Source organism: Triturus cristatus, chromosome 9, assembly GCF_964204655.1.
Source record: "Triturus cristatus chromosome 9, aTriCri1.1, whole genome shotgun sequence".
NCBI classification, from domain to species: domain Eukaryota; kingdom Metazoa; phylum Chordata; class Amphibia; order Caudata; family Salamandridae; genus Triturus; species Triturus cristatus.
In genome coordinates this window covers 853,660,550-853,681,513 of record NC_140592.1, presented here as the reverse complement: position 1 = coordinate 853,681,513, position 20,964 = coordinate 853,660,550, and the positions used below count along the sequence as shown (strand labels likewise).

The 20,964-nt window shown below is 43.8% G+C and overlaps 1 protein-coding gene across 2 annotated transcripts in view; it reads right to left on the bottom strand.

Annotated features, from left to right (window-relative positions):
* The window catches only part of CDC42BPB (CDC42 binding protein kinase beta), a 1,057,701-nt gene that overhangs the window by 361,558 nt on the left and 675,179 nt on the right, over positions 1 to 20,964 (bottom strand). For both annotated transcript variants that reach the window (XM_085626326.1, XM_085626327.1), the window contains exons 20-21: positions 18,519 to 18,613; positions 18,354 to 18,433 (exon numbers count right to left, since the gene is read on the bottom strand). In XM_085626326.1, coding sequence (XP_085482452.1) covers positions 18,354 to 18,433; positions 18,519 to 18,613 — 175 coding nt within the window. The remainder of the gene's footprint in view (positions 1 to 18,353; positions 18,434 to 18,518; positions 18,614 to 20,964) is intronic.

Here is a 20,964-nt window from a genome sequence, read left to right as displayed (position 1 = left end):
TATCTTAGTCCTTTTGTAAAAAAGAACCAAATTTGGAACACAGCCAATCAGTTCGCAGCACCCTCTTAGAACCCTCCACAGAGACCCTCAGATTTTCTTAGCACAAGTGACAATAGTATGTACAGGTAAGAAGGTAAGCCTCTCCGGGGAGGAGGGTGGGTCGCATGTGAATGTATGAAACATACCAGTACTGGATAACTAAAGTTACAGTCAAGTAACTCATTTTCTTATCCAGTATTGGGGTATCTTTCATAGATTCACATGCTTAGAATCAGAATAGTTAGCAGTAAAAAACCCTTAGATGTATAGTGGATGGTGGGTATCATAAGAAAAAACAATAGATACCTTGTTACACCAATACAGCGATGCAATACAACATTCTAACCCAAATAATGGGAAATATTATATATATATATATATATATATATATATATATATATATATATATATATATATATATATATATATATATATATTCACTTAAAAAACCATAGGTTTCACACATGTTATAGTTAGGTGGATATTTCACTCGTAAAAAAACAATGAAATTCCCCCGTTATAGTTACTTCAGATAACTATAACTCGCGCGCCCGCAATCCTCTGCTCATGACGTCACATATTACATCACTCATGACATGGTCAGTGGCATCACTCTTGACATCACTGATGACATCATCCTTGTGATAGAGTGGCGGTCGCGCGAGTTATAGTTATCTTAAGTAACTAGAACGGGGGAATTTCATTGGTTTTTTACGAGTGAAATATCCACCTAACTATAACATGTGTGAAACCTATGGTTTTTTAAGTGAATTTGCAAGGTTTTTCAAATGCTAATTCCTAACTATAACGTGTGTGAAACCTATGTTTTTTTCAGTGAATTTGTACGGTTTTTTAAATGCTAAGTTATGTATGTATTATTATTGTTTTTATATATTTATTTTACAATAAACTACGTATTAAAATTAATTTTTTTTGTTTTTGGTTTTTCACCGTGCGCGCACCCCCGCGATTTTTTTAAAAACATTTTTAAAAAAAAATTCTGCCTTCGGGGTCCTTCAGGGACCCCCTGACAATGGCTAGGGGGTCAGCAACTCTCTACCCTGCCCCCTTTTCACGTTCGCCACCTTCCTTTTTCACTCGCGCACTGAAAACAAACAAAATGGCGGCCGACACTTCCTGATTTCGACCGATTCGAACGTTGACTAACATGTAACCACCAATCAAAATTACGCTCGCGCACGTTAGGGTGCTCGCACGGTGCGCGCACGGTGCGCGGCTATAGATATGTAAGTGCTTTTAACTGCAATTTTCTCAGGAACTACTGAACAGATTGACTCCATATATGCAAAAGGCACATCCCTGACCTGAGGACTACCTCTCTGCCAAATTTCAAGTAATTCTGTTCAGCCGTTCGGGCTGTACCTTCGACTAAAGGTCCTATGGGAAAATGCATGGGGAAAACGCGTTTTGGGACCCCCCTTTATTCTCGGCCCCCGCTTGACGAATCCCCCCGAGACTGTCCGGGTAGGAGCTGAGCGGAGCGCCCCATTAGTTTTGAACATTTCACGAAGATTCGTCAACCGGCGCCAAAGTTATTCAAAATAGAATTTTCAGATTTCTATGGAAACACGGTCCTAACTATAATTATCTACTGGCGACCGCCAGTAGATAATATATATATATATATATATATATATATATATATATATATATACATATATATATATATATATATATATACACACACACAAAGCAAGTATGAAAAAACAGAATAAACCAAACACCATGCTTTTGTGAACATTCAATGAAATAATCACCTCCTTACAGAGGCTTACCTTATTTGAAAAGGTTTCGCAACACTGCTTGACCCACAGCTGATTCAGCCCCTGTCGCCAGATCCAGACAGTAATGCAGTGTAAAAGTGTGCACCGTTTTCCAGGTTGCAGCATGGCAAATCTTCTCTATAGACACTCCGGCAAAAAGAGCAGTAGATGAAGACACTGCCCTTGTGGAATAAAGCCTTGGGTTTCGCAGATAAAGTATGACCAGCTTTATTATGGCAGAATTGGATAGTAGATGCAATCCACCTTGCAATAGTGGATTTCGTAACTGCTGTTCCAGGCTTTTGACCACCATAAGAAATATACAATTGCTACGACATTCTGATGGACACAGTACGTGAAATATAACATTACACATCTTTTAACATCCAAGGTATGCAAAGTCTTTTCAGCAGAGGAAGAAGGATTGGGAAAGAAGGAACGCAGTATAACCGGCTCATTAAGATGGAAAGTAGAGGGAACCTTCGGAATGAATGTTGGATTAGTTCTGAGGAGGACATAATCATTGGTGAATTTCAAATAAGGTTGTTTGATAGTGACAGCCTGGATCTTGCGGACCCTCCTACTAGAGGTGAGAGCCACTAAAAGTGCCGTCTTCCAAGAGAGGTATTTGAGATCAGCCTTGTGAACAGGCTCAAAAGGATGTTTCATGAGTTGTTTTAACACCAGATTAAGCCTCCATTCTGTAGGAGGGGCTTAGACGGGTGGAAAAGTTCTGAATAGCCCTTTTATTTAAGAAATTGTTTGATCAAGCGATTAGAGCAAATGGATGCAGCTCCTGCAGAACGCCTGTAGGTCGAGATGGCCGCTGAATGCAACTTGACAGAAGTAAACATAAGACCAGACTTAGACAACGAAAGGAGATAAGGCAGAATTTTATCTGGAGAACATCGTACAGGATGTAAATCTCGGTCAGCACACCAGGAACAGAATTGTTTCCATTTCAAAGCATAAGTCTTTAAGGTAGAAGGAGCTCTCGCTCTAGCAAGAATATCTCTACAATCTTGAGGTAGATCTATCTCCTTGAATTCTGTGAATCCAGAAACCATGCATGAAGATGCAATTGGACTGGACGAGGATGAAGTATCTGGCCCTTGCTCATTGATAACATGGTCAGAACTGCAGGAAGGCGGTATGGTCTGCGTTTGGACAGCAGGAGAAGCTCCGTAAACCAATGCTGACGCAGCCACCGCGGAGCAATGAGAATCATGCAACATGGTTCCATCTTGAGCTTGCGTAGAAGTCTTGGGATCAACAGAAAGGGGGGAAATGCGTACGCAAAGATCCCTGTCCATCTCATCATGAAGGCGCTGCCCCACAATCCCTTCTCCGGTTCCCAACTGGCAAAGAATGGGCACTTCCGATTGTTCTTGGAGGCAAAGAGATCCAGATTTGGTTTGCCCCACATCTGAAATATGTGTTCCACGACTGACTGATCCAACTCCCATACGTGACAGGACTTCGAGGTCCTGCTCAGAGTGTCCGCTAAAGTGTTGTGAATCCCTGGCAAATGCTCCACTTTGATCGTGATATTGAGAGAAAGCAGCCATTCACAAATGCTTTGAGCTTCTTGAGACAGAATGTGAGAACGGGTACCTCCTTGCTTGTTTAAGTAATGCATGCAAGTGGTGTTGTTGGTTCTGATAAGAACTGTTGACCCTTGAAGCCTTGGGAGAAAGGACAGCAATGCCAGGAAAATGGCTCGAAGTTCTAGGAAATTGATATGCATCCTTGCCATTGCAGCGGACCACCTTCCTCTTATACAAAGATCCTGAAGGTGTGCACCCCACCCTTCTAGGGAGGCATCTGTAGTGAGGATGAAGTCCGGTACGGAAGGCAGAAAAGTGAGCCCGATTGAGACATTCTTGGAGTGCAGCCACCAGAAAAGCACTTCTCGCATAACTGGAGTAATTTCCACTAGGTCGTCGAATGACCCTGAGATCTGCAGCCACTGACTGTCTAGTTCCTCTTGAATCAGCCGCATTCTTAGACGGGTGTGAGGTACTAACAGAATTGCTGATGAAAGAATTACCAGGAATGATTTGATGAGTCCCACAGAAGCGAACCTTCTTTTTAGGAGTTCTGATGCCAGAGAAATGAGACGTGATTGCTTTTCTTTGGACAAGAATGCCTTGTCCCGGGTAGTATCCAACACTGCCCCTAGAAATTGAATTCTTTGAGAGGGGCAAAGAACTGATTTTTGAATTTTCAGTTCCAGCCCCAGGGATTGAAATAGCTGTAGGCATGTGGACGTTGCTCGAGAAGCCTGCCAAAAAGAAGTAGCCTTTATTAGCCAATCGTCTAGATAAGGGATTAATTGTATGCCTTGAGGTCTGAGGTGAGCTGCCACCAGAGTCAGGAATTTCGTGAAAACTCTCGGGGCTGAGCGCAGGCCGAAGGGAAGGACTTTGAATTGGAAATGGGCACCTGCCACAGTGAAACCAAGGAATTTACGATGTTTGGAGTGGATGTGGAAGTACGCATCCTTGAGATCCAATGTTGTCATGAAATCTGCATGGTCCAGAAGCTGAAGAATTTCTTGCAGGGTGACCATGCGAAAGGATTTCTTCTGAAGATATTTGTTCAGCTTTCTTAAATCCAGGATAGGTCTCCACTCCGCTGACTTTTTCTTTATTAGAAAAAAGCGGGAATAAAACCCTTTCCCCACTTGAGAGCGAGGCACTCTCTCTATCGCTCCTTTCGAGAGCATGGTTTTTGCTTCCTTTCTGAGAAGAGCATGATGTGGAGGGTAGTTCTTTAAAGGTGGATGCGGAGGGGGGTATTGACAAATTCCAGGGTATGCCCAAATTTTAGAATATCCAAGACCCACATGTCTGTGGTTAATCTTTTCCAATTGTTGAGATGTCGGGATACATTCGGAATCCTGTACATAAGGTGTGGCAGATCTGCTGCAGGTGCTAAGAAGACGTCACTGTTTTCTAGCAGAATCCCTGCCTTGAGGTTTACGTCTTCTATTCTGCTGCCTATAAGCGCCAGCTGGAGGGTTTCTGTAGGACTGCTGCTGTTGCTGTTGTTGATAATTATATCTTCCCTGACTGTCTTGGTTTTGGTATCTTTGATAGCCACCAGGAAAGGAATACGATCCTCTACCCCTAGATCCTCGAAAAGGGGTCTTCCTATATTGTAAGGGGCCAAGGGCTCTGGCAGTGTCAGTATCTTTTTTGATCTCTTGCAAAGCCTCATCTATGTGTTTTCCAAATAACATATCACCATCGAATGGCATATCCAAAATCTTTGTTTGGACCTCAGGGCGAACGGTGGTAGATTTCAACCATCCCCGATGTCTAAGGACTGCTGCTCCGGCAAGTTGACGAAAGCCCAAGGAGGCTAAATCCATAGAAATATCAATAATCTCTGATGCAGCCCTTTCTCCTTAAAGAAGAATTTTCTTTGCCTCCTGCTTCTTGTCATCAGGTAGGAAATCAAGGTATGGAGAAATGTCCGACCATAGTTGGCGGTCATATCTCCCAAGAAATGCCAAAGAGTTAGTAGCACAAACTGAAGCACCCGCGCCATGGTGGTGAAACGCTTACCAATGTTATCAAGGTGTCTCCTATCCTTATCAGGCGGTGCTGTCACAGGAATGGATGGATTCCAAGACTTGCGTTGAGCCGCCTGTGAAATAACGGAATCTGGTCTAGGATGTCCGGACAGGCAAGCAGGAACATCATCCGGTGCTTTGTACTTGTTATCGACTCTAGGGAGAATCGCAGGCACTGAAAATGGAGCTTTCATTATTTAGTCCCTTCTTCCCAGATATGATCTATTATAGGGATAGAACGCACAGACTTCCTACTTTGGTCCTTAAAATCGTAAAGGAAACATTCTGTTTGCTTCACAGATACAGGAAGATGAAACCTGGTTGCTGCCCTTTCCATAATTGCGTGAAAACCTCCGATATCCTCAGGAGGGGAATCTACTGCCTGAGGAACTGGTGAGGATGGCGTAGGAATCAAATATTCATCCTATTCATCCACAGTCGTGGGTGAGTTTGGTAGTTCCCCATCTTCAGCCACAGTATCGCCATCCTCATCTTGGACTAGATAATGTGCAGGTACAACCTCCTGAGGTACATTGATAGGGGCAGCAGGGCTTGCAATCTGCAAAACCGCAGACATAGCGGGTTGAGTTGGAACAGGAGCTGTAGGTGGAAAGCGTGTATGATAATCCCTCAACATAGCAGTCAGATCCTGCATCAAGGCTATAGGCATCTGCACCATAGGTTCTTGCTGAAATTAAGCTTCTTGAGGACCCCGCAGAGACTCACAAGGCTCCTAGTACTCTTCCTCATCGTCCTCATCCTGATACTTGATCCGGAGTTGTGAAGGGTTACGTGCTGGGCTAAAAAGTCCATCATCATCTGACTCCTCCAGATAGTGACTAGGAGACAAGGGTGAAATATGAGAAACGTCCTGGTAATAGTTTCTTGAAGATGAGAATGACGACGACAATTTTGATGTTAAAACTGGTGTAATCTGTAAAGATGTAGACCTTTTACGCTTCAGCGTCGACGAGATATACACAGACGGTTAATCAGTTTCAGATGAGATAGCCATAACAGAAGCTACCGTCGACGATGTAATCGTCGACATCGTTGTTGGAAAAACCATTGTCGACGATGTTGTAGTCATCGTCGAAGCTGCTGCCGTCGTCGACGGTGGACTCGTCGACGGGTGTTGAATCGTCGTCGACGGGTGTTGAATCGTCGTCGACGGTGGACCCGTCGACGGGAGTAGCATCGTCGTCGACGGTGGACCCGTCGACGAGAGTTGTAACGTCGTTGAAGTCGAAAGCGTCGACGGTATGTGTCCTTTCAACGGCAAAGTAGGCGCCAACGAGATTGGCATCGTCGACGGCGATGATATAATCGTCGACTGTGCTGTCGTTGACGAAGCAATTGTCGACGACGGGATTTTCTTAGTCGACGTCGAGGAATCACTCACCATCTGAGGAATTTCATCGTCGACGGTGCTTTTTTCAACGTCGACGGGATCTCAGAAAGAGATTTCTGCTGTTTTGAGGCAGTTTTCACCTAAATCATCTTTGCAGCAGATTTCACCTCTGAAGAGAATGAAAGCTTCTCTTTTTTTAGAGGAAGAGTGACCAGTCTCAGAGTGAGGCTTCTTCAAGGTCTTACTCTGTTGTTCAGGGGATCACCAGATCTATCCCTCTTTTTGGCAAGAGGGCTCACACTGCCATCTCCTGAAACAACATCAGACGTAGCCTTCAACTTCTCCAACCAAACCAACAATCTTCTTTCTCTGTCTTTCAAAGTCTTGGCAGGGAAGGTTCTACAAATCCTGCAGTCTTTAACCTTGTGTGCTGGGTAAAGACAATAAATACATTCCTTGTGGGGATCCTCAAAATGTAGTCTCTTCTTCCCACATGATGAACAAGGCAAAAACAAGCTTTTTCTTTGATGAATCAGACATATCTACTCACAAAGTTCAGCCAAAGGTGAAGAAAAACTGAGCAGAGCTCAGGGAGACTCCATGTCACACGACGTGCGGTAGAAAATCTGAGGGTTTGCCTCTCTGTGGAGGGTTCTAAGAGGGTGCTGCGGCCTGATTGGCTGTGTTCCAAATTTGGTTCTTTTTTACAAAGGGACTAAGGTAGGCTAATGTAGTGACTTGCTGTCCATAGTAGCCTATTGTATAATGTTTTTATGACTATTATGTATATGTTTTATTGTACCGCAAGACTCCCACCTCGTCGGCGGGGGGGATTATAAGCATGTGAATCTATGAAAGATACCCCAATACTGGATAAATAGACTGATAGTATCACGCAGAATAACATGTCAGTACCATGCAGAACCGTGCCGTCCAGCAAGAACGGAGCACAGAGAAAACAGTCCACCACAGGAATGAAAAGTCTGGCACTGCCCCTGTAGTAACGGAGGTCTGAAACAGAGGGGAACAGAGCCCAAAAGAGGACTACTGTAGAGGAGCCCAGAACCTTGATCCAACAGAGAAGGCAGAAAGATAGCAGGAGAAGAAGAAAATGAAGAGGAACCTCGTGGTGAAGGGCAATCTAAAAGGGCCTCACTTTAAAGATAAGAAACCTTTGACAGGAAGGCAACGGTATTATTGTGACAGAAACCCCTGAGGGGGAGTCAGTGGTATAATGCCAAATCTCAAAGGGATGCATCAATGTGAGCACCCATGGGAGAAAAACCAATGCAGACTGTAACAGGGGGCCAGCGGAGAACACCACTTGGCAAGGCCCTCGCAGAACGGGGAGGCTGGGTGGGCGTTAAGGAATCTGCGGCTAGACAACGTCTCTACCAGATACATCGTTACCGAAGGTAAGTAACTCGTACATCTGATAGAGACATCTAGCCGCAGATTCCTTAACTTAGAATAGATACCATAGCCATACCCCAAAGGGGAGGTGGGTCTGCGACAGAACAACAGAAGCGCCAAACATTTGAGCTGGCAACAGAGTCACGGACAATGGGGAAGGCCGTGACGGAACAGTCAGACAGCAACCCAAATAGCTCGGAAGAGCAAAAGGTAACGGAATGCAAAACATCCCAAAAGTGCCAGAATGGAGTTACACCATACTAGTAGAAGCATGAAAGATAGAAACAGCACCAACCATATACCAGAACCAAGGAAAGAGAGAGGAAGAAGGACTCTTCTCAGTGTAATGGCGCACTATGTGAACACCGACCAACGTCGAGAAGACACATGAAGAGAGGCAACCAGAGCCTGCCGGGCTATGGCCAAGGACCAAAGGCTAAGAGGTAGAAACCAGCAATGTTTCTAGAATTGCAGGCCGGGACAAGAACCCCGCCAATCGCACACCCAGCCCCAAAAAGGGGAAAAAACAGGGGTGAACAGTGACAATGTGAAGCACGCAGAAGCAGGCCACCACAGAAACATGCGCAGAGCAAACAGCCACAGAGACCAGAAGGTGGTGCATCTAAAATAAGCACAAGGCCGCTCGACCAGGCAGTTGGAAGGCCAAAGTGAGAGCCAGCACATGAAATACAGATACGCAGGGCGTAGACCTAGGACGACTGACAGTAGAAGAGTTGTCCTGTATGCCCAGCGGATATCAAATAGATAGCAAACTAGGGTGAACTTAAAAAAGGAAGCACCTCCGAAGTAAGGAGCAGCAGAGTCACCAAAGGACTGAGGCGTAGAGCTGCATAATTACAGACCACACCCTCCGAATGGAAGAAAAATAACCTCTGTCCAGAAAATAGATTGTCCAGGAACTGGAAACAACTCCAGTAAGTGGAACACAGAAGAGTGCTTTGTCAGCGATGCCATATGCATAACTGAATAACTCACTGAAACATGGAGATTTCGGACCCAACGTCGCCGCCTCGAAAAGCGGGGAAGAGGTAGGAAGAAGAGTACTCAAGGAACTTGCATGTATACATAAATACATATATATGTAGCAAACACAGGTAAACCATGCACATACATAGTTGTACGGGAACACATCTGGTACATTATTGGCAGACAGAAGCTGCCGTCAAGCGAGAAAACACTCTGAAAAGCTCCCAAGGAGTATAAGGAAGCAATAAGCAAGAGGATGTATGAAGTACAGAAGATGACGCCAAGGCCCAACAGTGGGTGCCGTACAATCGGCAGACAAGAGTACCAGAGGAGGCATAGAGGCCAAGGAATCCCCTAGGCCCAGTTGACCCAAACTGAGCTATATAACAGCAAACAAGTAACCCACACGGAGTATGTACACCCCAACAACGGGGAATACCCATCAGGACAAGCCACAGTCCGAGGAACAATCTGTGGAACACTGCCACAGTCGGCTAATTGCCAGTTTAAAACGCATAATGCACCCAAAGGATGCCAATGAAAGGGTAATCACCCCATACCATACAAAAGAAAGACATGAGGCTTACTGACAGCCAAAAACACAGAACGCATCAATTGGATGCTGAACGAAAGGGTACCACTCCAGGACAAATGCCTGAGAAACACAGGTCTAAGGTGGGGGGAAGAAAGCCCGCAAGAATACGCTGAACAGCCGAGTCGGTGTGTGCACCAAACAATAAAACCCCATCAAAGGGCAAATCAACAAGTCTTTCCCGGATATTTTCCGGAAAGACGCTATCCCGTAACCAAGCATGGCGCCGCAAGGCGACTGAACCAGCCATAGCCCAGCCTAAGGAATTTACAGTATACAAGGCGGAGCGAATGGTAAACTCAGCAAGGTCACTGCCGTCCTGGAGAAGGTGAAGGAGGTCAACACGAGAGTCTTCAGTGCCGGCGGAGAGCAAAGACTCCGCAGTGTCCCAGAGGGCAGAAGTAGCCCGAGCTAGGACACACACCGTATTCAGTGACCGCAGTGCGGCACTAGTGGAGGCAAAGATGTTCTGACCCCATGACTCAAGCCATCTGGACTCCCGGGAGGGAGGAAGTACCAGCTGTGGCAGGGAAGGCAGTTTGCACAACAAACTCTTGCACGTCCGGCTGCACAAATAAGCAGACCGGATCATGTGGAGCAGGACGGTGGCGGTACAATACCGAACGAGCCACCGGGTCACCAGAAGCTGGCCGAACCCAGGTACCCAAAAGGGCGTCATAAAGAGAGGCTTCAAAGGGCAGAAAAGGCTCCACATTCCCTGACCCACGGTGAAGAACATCAAGTAAAGGGTCCACAGAGAGGGGTACTGAAGGGGCTTGCATATTCAGAACTTGCAGAAAGGCTGCACCAGCCTCAGCAGTCCTCTGAGGAGGAGACAGCAGCTCATCATTAGGAGAGGGCTGTAGGCTAACCCTCCCAAGACAGTGAGGGTGTGACCAATGCTCCACTGATGGGAGCCCCATTGAAGAATGGGCGTCCTGACGAGGCTCCTGAAGAGGTGAGGAGTCCGTTGGTTGTGGACCCTCTCGGGGAGGCGGGGATCCTGCCGGCTGTACATATGCTAAAGGAGGCACAGGCAAGAATACCACCGGCGTTGACGGGGGTGAGTGTATCGCCACGCTTTCTTCCAACACTTCTGGAGAAGACTCATCAACAACTCTGCATCGATGCGGCGCCAAAACCGCATCCGGCACCGACTGCACGGAGTCTGGCGCCGACTCGACTCCATCCGGCAGCCGAATCCACGACCAGCTCCTCTTCCGAAGAAGATGAAGGAGAATGAGCTGGATCCGGGGAGGCAAGCCTTTGGCGCCGCACCGGCGCCAACTCGGTCTTGACCACAGAAGGCCCTGACTCCGGAGAAAGAAGCGGAGGCAGAGCCGGGGAAAGGTGTCTTTGGCGCCGGGCCGGCGGCAGCCCCGGCCTGGCATCCGCCTGCCCGGAAGACCGAGGCGTGCACAAAGCGAAGCTTCGGGCACTAGCAACCACCTGCGATGCCACAGGGAGCCCCGTGGGACTATGTGGCGTGGCAGGGGTGCAGGGGGTCGCAAAGAGGGACCCAGCTGGGCAGCACTGTGACGCCGCCTTAGGGATCGTACAGGGGGACCCAGCTGAGCCCTGACAATACCACATCTCCAACATCCCTGGAGGGCAAGAGCTCATTTGACGCCAGGGGCGAACACCCCGGTGAGTCCGTCGGGGACCCCACAGATAGCGGAGCTCCGAGGACGGCCCAGGAACGGGAGAGGACCCAAGTGAGGCCTGCAAGGCCATGGCATAGGCCACCATTTGGGCCAGAGTCGTCCTCGCACCTGGATATGGTGGGTAGGGCGAGGGCGACTCGATGGGGCGCGGGACCGGAATGTCACGGGAACCTGTGCCCCTGAAGGAGGTGGAGGTTGATGACCTCGGCGACATACAACGCAACTTACCAAGAAGTGGTGAACGATGGCCTTGGGCCCCAGAGGGCGAAGGACGGCGGAAGTTCGTGGAAGAGGTCGGGAGACGAGACGACTCCGACTGGGACAGTCGTGCCGAAAGAAGCTTCATCCGGCGCTCCCGCAGGGACTTTGCTTTGAGTTGATGGCAGGCGTCGTAGTCCGTGGAGTCGTGGTGCTCGCCGAGACACCACATACAAATAAGATGCGGGGCTTACCCTACATTATGGATGTAATTAGACTCGCCCCAATCCTTTTGTGGCTTTCCATTTGACGAAGGGACACAGTGCCTTTAACCCAAAACATAATCAGAGGCTGCCTGAGACTAGAAAATTAAAAAAGGATTAGATGACTAAACTATGTCAAACTAGAATTGACTGCGATGGGGCTGAAAGATCAATTTAAGGACCCAATGGCCTGTAGGCTGATGTAAAGACAAAGGCTGGTGGATATATTTATGCTGAAGGCTCAATACACACGTAAGGAGAAGAATTATTGGAAAAAGTCAGTCCTTGCCTATCAACTATTTCCATCTATGTTAGAAGGAGGATATGTTTACCTAGAGAGGGTCTCAATATCTCAATACAAATTTATACTATAGGGTTCCCAGCAAAAACGTTTCATCATTCAGAATTGACCATATGCCCCTGTGATATGAATTCTGCCCAAAATGATCTCCTGCTACTATTTTTCTGTGGATACTATCACAGGGAAAGGAAAGAGTATATTGCACTGATCTTAAAGAGGCATAATTTTAAACAATGTAGGGTCGCACTTTTTTTTTTTTTTTTTTTTAAATCACTCCCCGACAATCTAGTCTGCTTCTCTGTAGTGTCATTCCTATGGGCCTGCATGAAAAAAAGCAAATCTCTGGGATTATAACTGTTTCTGGTACTTACTGTTTTAACTCGCTATACTTTATTTATTACATATTGTATTTTAGCTGGCATCTGTGTATGTATATATTGAAACTCAGAATGAACTTTGTATCTTCTTTTTAAAAAAGTATTTTTTAGAAATGATAAATGATTACTGTACGTTGTACGTGGGAGTAACTTATAGTTTACTGTTGTATTATGCACTTTTATGATCTTGTCTGATAATGATCGAATAAAGTTTCTACTGACTGACTACTCTAAAATGCCATTTTCACTTTTATTGTTTAATTTTTGTATCTATTTTATTTTTTCAGATTATACGGTAAACACTACAAATCAAACTGTCTCTAGGTGCCAAGTGCTTAATAATTCAAAATGTGATGAACACAGACCTCAGAAAGGATATGTTCACAATCTGTGCCAGCAGATCCAACTGTAATCTAGGTATTCAGAGCCATGTATGCCTTGGCGTAATTAAAATGGATTTTACATCCATTACAGCTATATGTTTTACCAACTCATCTTTTGTTTTTAAACAGTTTTTTTTCTGCTTCCTCTGTATTTCTCCATAGTTGATTAAAGTGGTCCTACTCTTCTACTAAACGTCACAGGCTGAGAGGACCAGCTGAGTGTTTCAACAGTGAATACACCCACTTTACTAACTTTTCTTCCCAATATTGTGCATCCCTTGCTCCACTTACATGGATGAGGTCCAGTGCTTAATTTGAGCCGGTGATTTCCGGTGCTCTGCACCGATACTTAATTTTTCACACCAGTACTTAATTGTTGACACTGACACTTAAGAAAGCTGCCACATGGTGGCGCTGTTTGTATAATTTAGAGATGAGCAGAACAGCACTAGTTTATTAATTCAGTATGCATTAAAAACAACTAATACCTGCCCCCAAGCTTTTTTTTTATAGGTTTGGGGGCCTGGAATAGGCTGAATTGTCACACTTGTAGCAGCGTGCTGATTAGTAGTTATCCAGGTACTGTCATTGGCAACCACGACAGTGGCAATGGGTGGTGCAAGCTGCAGAGCCCTCCTGACTAGAGCCCTGGCATTTATTTTTTTATTTTACAAATTAAGAACTGATGAGGTCAAGACAATTAGGATTTTGTGATAACCTTTCTGTCTCTAGTGATAATGGATAAATCTGCTTCATCAAGTTGTCTTATTAGCACAGGGTCTATGTAAGTAGACCTACTACTACTAATTTCTTGTGACTGCCACTGTAATTGTAGGCATCCATGCAACATACAAAGGTAAACCAGACGTACTTGCATCATTTTCCAACAAAGAATTCCTGGATGCCTCTTTCACTGATACAGAAATCAAAATACAATGAACATCTAATTCCCTTTAAACACCATACCGAGGTCTTCGACTTATTTCAAGACAATGCCATTGATGTTCTGTTACTTACCGAAACATTGTAGGAGAACCTACCTTCGCTTTCCCTCCCGGCTACCAGCTGAAGAACATTAACAGGATTAGCAGGAGAGGGGGTGGCACTGCCGTGATTTATCGAGACAGATATGTATGAAGCCTACACCACTGCACCATCCCAGATTGCAAAAGCGCTTTCATCAAAATATCCCTGAATTGCAATTTCACTCTGAGGACCTCTCATCTATCGTTCATCCAGCCCCTCCAAAGCTTTTAGTAAAGCACTGACTAATTTTATCGCCCCACTGATTATTAAATTTAACATTCTGGGTGATTTTAATCTTAACTTGGATGCTACTCATGAATGTGAGATGGCTAATTTTATAGATGATCTCGCCGCTCTGCAATTAACCCAATTGGTATCTGGTGCAACGCATCTGCTGGTCACCTCTTAGATCAGTTTTGTTCCTAACCTCTGGGCCATACCCCCTCTTCCTATGCTATGGACCAAATCATTTATGACCCCCCTGACTTTCTGCCTGCCCTGTCATACACTGACAATCACCTCAGCCCATATTATGAAATGTCCTCAGCATAAACTCGACCACCAGAAATTTGGGGATTTCATTCGGGCTAACCAGCCTCAGCTTGCCTCGAACGCAGAGGCAGCTAATAAAACTCTGCATTCTTGGTTTACCTCAGCCTTGGATGCTTTCATTCCTATCAGACAGACTGTCAAAAGAAAGAAACAGGCCTCCTGGTTTACTGAGTCTTACTGTGGAAAAAAACAGACTGCAAGGTCCTAGAATGTTGATTCGAAAAGCGAAGGCTGATTATTTTGCTAGCAAAATGAAAATTATAAGATTTCCGCCAAGGACATTTTCAACCTTACGAATAGCCTTATTGAACCTACTCTTTGTCGACACCATCAATAACTCTAGTACCCATTGTGAGAAGTTAGAAGAATATTTCACTGGCAAAATAGAGTACTTCTATCGGCACTTCCCCTCGCCAGTTACCACAACACTGCCAGTTGCCTTTTGCCGGTACTCAATTTGTTTCCCCTTCTGTTTTTACCTGAGCTGCTCACCCTTTGTATGCAAGTAAAATCTGGCTCTCCTGCAGATCAGCTCAAACCTGATCTGTTCCTCAAATTCCATAACCATCTACTTCCACTTTGCTTAGAAGCGATTAATCTCTCCCTGTCATCAGCTCTCGTCTTGTCCTTGGTAATGCATCCATGTTATCCCTCTCTTAAAGAAACCCTCCTTGGATTCCTCCAAAACTAAACCTTTTTGGCCTATTTTTCTTCTCCTGTTCCTTGTGAAGGTAACAGGGATATGTTAATGGGATTATGACCAAATTCCTGGATGACAATCACATCTTGGATACTTCGCAAAATGGTTTCAGGACAGGGCATAGCATGGTATCTGGGTTCCTTGCAGTCACTAAGCAACTACGCCGTGCCCTGGACAAAGGTTGATCTTCAGCCCAGATCCTATAGATTTGAGCACCGCATTTGATACCGCATCTCACAAATTCCTATTTTGCAGCGCTTACAAAGCATTGGTATAGGTGGGGGTGGCACTGTCTTGGTCTGCGCCCTTTCTATCGGAACGCTCCTTCCAAGTCATTTCACCCACCCACAGCTCTCAGTCGCATACCTAACCCCATGGTGTCCCTCACGTCTCTTCATTGTTTACATCCAACCATTGGCAGAGGTTATCAAATATACAGGGATTGCCATTAAATCCTACCCTGACGATACTTGGCTTGTGTGCTCTTTTACAGATAACCCAATGCTGGACTGGTCAAATTACCAAAGATGACTGTTAGCGGTCGCAGAATGGATGAATGCCTTTTGCTTCCGCCTGAATGTGAATAAAACTGAAGTTCTTATTTTGGGAAAAGAAACCTTTTCTTGGAGGGACTACTGGTGGCCCTTCTCCCTCTGGCTTCCCCCCATACCCAAGTCCTCCATTAAAAACCTAAGAGATAGCACCCTGGCCTTTGAGGCCCAAGATAAATCGATGCTGTCCAGGATTTAGTAATCTTGGTTATAAACTGAGCTTCACCATTTGAAACTTCACAAGTCCTTAATCTAAGTAGTGATACACCCATTTTAATTTCCCTGTTTACCCTCCACACTCTTTAACAAGGCATTCAACAAGCAAGCATGTTAACAACTTTCTTCACCACCTAAAGCCACACCTCTCCAAATTCTGAGACCAGGGCAATGTGCTCAGACTTTGGAAGATGCTCATTGGAAATGTAAGTACAATAAAGTAACATCATCACTGGCAGAGTTGGCCACAGTGTGCTTCAAATTATGAGGTGCTCTTGGATAGAAAATAAACAACTGTACATTACAACGATTTGCAAATATTGCTAAATAATCACACAATAGTTACACAACCTTGAATAGTCTAGTGTACTTGCAATTGAAGTAGTTACCCTAATTTGGTAGGGCTGCTAGTTTCATTTTAAGAGCACTCTTCAGAACATAACAAATTAGGCTACAATAAAGAACTGTAACACATTTTAGACTTAGTAGCTGATTCTTTCTGAGATGCAAAAGCTGTTAACATAAGCTATTCACTGATCATGAAAAAAGAAACATATGAACTTTCCTATCAGGCAAAACATTTAGCAGAAACTACAAATCTGACCACCTGCTATTTTACCACATTCAACAATCAAACAAAAATGTGTTTTATCACGTAGCAGAGATATAAATACCGTGCTTACCATAATTTACAAGTCCCAGTTTGTTAAAATACAACTATTGTAGGCCTATGTATTGAAATACGTATCCAAGAACAATGTTGATTAATACAATCTTTTTGTGAATACAGACTACTGGTTTAAAAAGAAGCACAAGGTACTAAAGGGCCACCTCAAATGGATCTGAACATTTGTAGGTTAGTATGCCAGGGTATTACAAACATATACTTAGTAACAGTAATAGTGCATCAAAAGAGGTTAGCCAAAAGACTACTGAAAACATACCGACAAATCGTTATTTCTGCTAATAGTTACAAAAGAAAGTCCATAAATAATTTGACATGTTTTATACTATTTCAAAACCTGCACAAACGCATCTACTTTTCTCATATTCTGATTACGATCAGAGTTAATAGGTTCACCAATACTACCATTTTTTATGCTTCTTTTTCCTTAAGAAGATGATTCCTATTATGGACTCAAAAGTAGTCAAGGTGGGCTAGCAGCATATTTCACCCATGGTGTTTACTTACTAAATCGGATTATTGCAGTGGCAGCCAAATACAAGGTTCAACAGTAGGACAGCTGTATATTCTCTATTGTAACAGTAACAACATTGAGGAGTAGGGTCAGGGTAAAGGAGATTGTGTTAGATGTTATGTAGCTGGTCCTTTTCGAATATATATGTGGATCATGTGCAGGAACCAGAGAACATCGTGGTGTAATATATTCAAGGGCATGAATCAATTAATGGACCTGCAATTACTAAAGATGTTCAGACTAAGCTTTGGTACAGGTGCTGTCCATTCACAGCAGACTTTATTTTTAGCAATAAGTGGTGTCAAATTAACTACCACCCACAACAGGCGTACTCAAAATCTTTTGTGTTTCCATTGTGTGGAAGTGAAATACTGGAATGCATGAATGTCAGGTGGCTAAAAGGATTAACAGAATCTACAGACTTTGGCACACATAGAAGAATTTCAATTATGAACTTGACACTATAGAATTTATAGCCAGAAAACTGCACCATGTTTAGTTATAAAAATGTACTAAAAGTTGTAAAATAATGTTAGCTTGTGATCTGTTTTTAGATTTGTGCATTTCCAGTATAAACATTAATCCAACCCCCTTGATAAAGAAACAAAAATATAAAAGGACAATCTTTAATATGATTCTCACAATCTTAAGAACCAAAAACGAACTTGATTTTGTTCAGAGAAAAAATGTGCAACGATTACCGGTTTTACAAACGTAGGACAGGGGAAACTGTTAAAAATAAAAAAAAAGTGCAAAGAGCAAAATATAAGGACTAAAAAAGCCTTGTGGCTCATATCCCATTGGAAGCAATGTAGCGGACTCAGTTAAGCCATACTATGCAGTGCTTATCGATACAGTCAAAACAGTATTCTTATGTTAGTCTGGGTTTTCATAAATTCACACTAGCAGGTTGACTGCTGTTATTTTAATATTAATGTATTAAACTGCGATCCAAACAAAAAGCACCAGAGGAAGATATAATGAAACACCTTTAACTCACAGTGGCAGTAATGTATTAATTTGGTTGTAGGATGGCAATTTCTGAACGCAAATAAAATATATGTAAAATATGCAGAGTTCTGTCCTCAGATATCGCATCAAAATGCAAAGTATGTGATCTGGATGAGCTTTGTTTTTATGGAGCAATAATGTTAAGTCACATGAAAAGTAAACTTACTCTAAATGTCAGGTCATGAGGAAGTGGAGAAGTGTTGAAATACTCAAATATGGAGTCCTGAAAATCTGGAAGTTTCACACCTCAAAAGGAAAAGAAAATGTTAGATGAATCCATGTCAAACTACTAAGCATCTCATTTAAAAATAAGTTAATTTCTTGGGCTCACCACTATCTGGTCTGCGCTTTTCTTCAAGTTTCTTTTTCAGACTCTCCATTTCTTCCAGCAAATCCCGATTTCTAAACTCAGACTCCCTAAGTTTGCTGTTTAAAAAATGCAATATGTTGAAGAACCAGGAACATTACGGAATTCCATGCTACTTAGCTTTAATATTTCCCCCTTTTAATAATACTTAAATGTGTTAAGCTTTTAGTCTTCATAACAGAAAAAAAGTGATTCTATTGTGGCCTTCTATCAATATCACTCCGTTATTTAACTAGCTTTACTCTATTCAGACAAAAGAAAAGTGATAATTGGCCATGTAATGTATTTTTGGAATAAGAACATTTAAATCCTGAAAACATTCTCCAGTGAGGTGGAATGGGCACAAACATTTATATGTGCTGTATTTAAACAATCTGACTTGGGAGAACATTCAGAGCACATTTGGAATTTGTTACAGGGATTCTTGTATTAACTTTTGCAGGTTAGCTCAAAGACAGGCCATATTCAGGAAATGTTAGAGGGGCACAAGGATATGGCTACTCAAACAACAATAAAAAATAGAATAAAGAACATATGGTTCACATTTAACATCACATGCAACCATGTTTAGGCCTGCTTTTCACCTGCTATACATTATGTGTTGGGCGCCTTAGGCCTTCTACGTGGTGCTGCACCAGGGGATCCTTAGTTGAGACAGGCCTTCCAGAAAATCAAAGAGGAATGAAATGAGCACTATTGTGCCTAAGAATAAAGGTCCCAGAATCTGCACAAAATGTAGCTCATTCAAGAGGTCAGCCAGTAGCAGAGCTTCGGGATAGAAGTCTTTATCAGTGGAATCTAAATCAAGTCTGAATGTGCTCTTCTATCATATACCCACCAGTGCAGGAAATCACACAGACGTTTCTCTGAGAAGTCAGTCTTATAGGATTCGCAGGTGGCCTTTTAAGTTTGCTGTTTACAGAAATGACTACTTTGGTTGATACCTCTGAAACAGAGGACCTCTGTTTTCTGCATGATCCATCCTGCTTTTCTTCACAAGTAGTATTTGTTTGCTAAATATGGAATCCCAGTCCTTTGCCTAACAACAACTTTAGATGCACAGCCGCTTGATGAAAGAAGATATATAAGCCTTTTGAGCACTCTGCTGAACGTTTTTGCCATACAGGAAAATGGGTTGGCTGTTTGGGTTAGATAGCGCCACAGTTAGGTGTTTAGAAGAAGCTTAATCACCACCTTTGGTAAGAACACTCCTCGAATCCTTAACACTGGTGTGTTTGGACGAAACGCAGTATATGGAGGCTGGACCAAGAAGCTCACTTACCTGTTGTGCAGATATTATAGCAACCCGAAAAACAGTTTTTAAGGTTAAGAGTTGCATTGGACAACTGTGCGTTGTTACCGCATTAGATGCACAGTTAGAGATAGACATTTTGCTTGGTCCGGTGTCCCGACATAGCCAGCAAGCTCACATATATTTACCAGCAAGGAAATTTCAATGTGCTAGATACACCATCAAAGATAGACGGGAACAGTGTCTCTATCCGCCGATCGTGGGAGTCCACAGGAGCATCAAACAGGATATACATTTCTTCTTAAGGCATAGAAAGGCACTCTCCATAGAATGTTTGAATACTGACAGTGTGGTCTACGTATTTAGTGATTACAGCTGGATTCCAGTAATACATGGAAGCAGTCCAACAGCTGCACAGCAGATGCCCTTTACGGTGGGGAAGTGAGAAGAAAAGTCGGGGAGCCCCCTCCTGCTACTGAGACACCCGGGTATTATTCTTGGCACCGCACTTAAATGGGGGCATTCTTCATGAGTGTACATTAAATTTCCTCTGAAACTGTGTTAATTTCAGCCTCACAGAGCATCAGGCCCTTGACAGCTGCCCCTTTCTGTTGACAAGGACAGAAATAAAGGCTGAGTGTCTGTCCCTATTGCATACACTTTCAGGTATTGTAGCCTGAACTTTTTATGGGTGTTGGTATAATCTTGGGACATCTTACCATGGGCTGTTTGACTGTACCCCATTCCAGTTTAAGGCAATGTGGTAATTATGGGCTCTGGACTCCAGATAAGGGTTCTCCCTTCCCCCACCAGCACATCTAATTTCTGACCTCTATAGTGGCTTTTGCATCCCCATGAAGGCGAAGAGCACATGCATGCTAAGATTTATAGAGGCGTGACTATCAAATAGTATGAAGAGTACAGACAGATTATGGATACTTAAATGAGAAGCATGTTTAGACTGCACGGGGTGTGGCTGGTGGTGAAGGGTTCTTGTAGGAAGCTGGCTCTGTTTATACAATACCAACTTGAGGTATAGTATGCACAGAGTCCAGTGGAACCCCAAAGGTAGGCAGAGGTAAAAGTAGATAGCACCTTACTCTCTATTTGTGGTAGAGTAGGCGAGCAGTAAGGCTTTATCAGAGGGTAGTGTTGAGC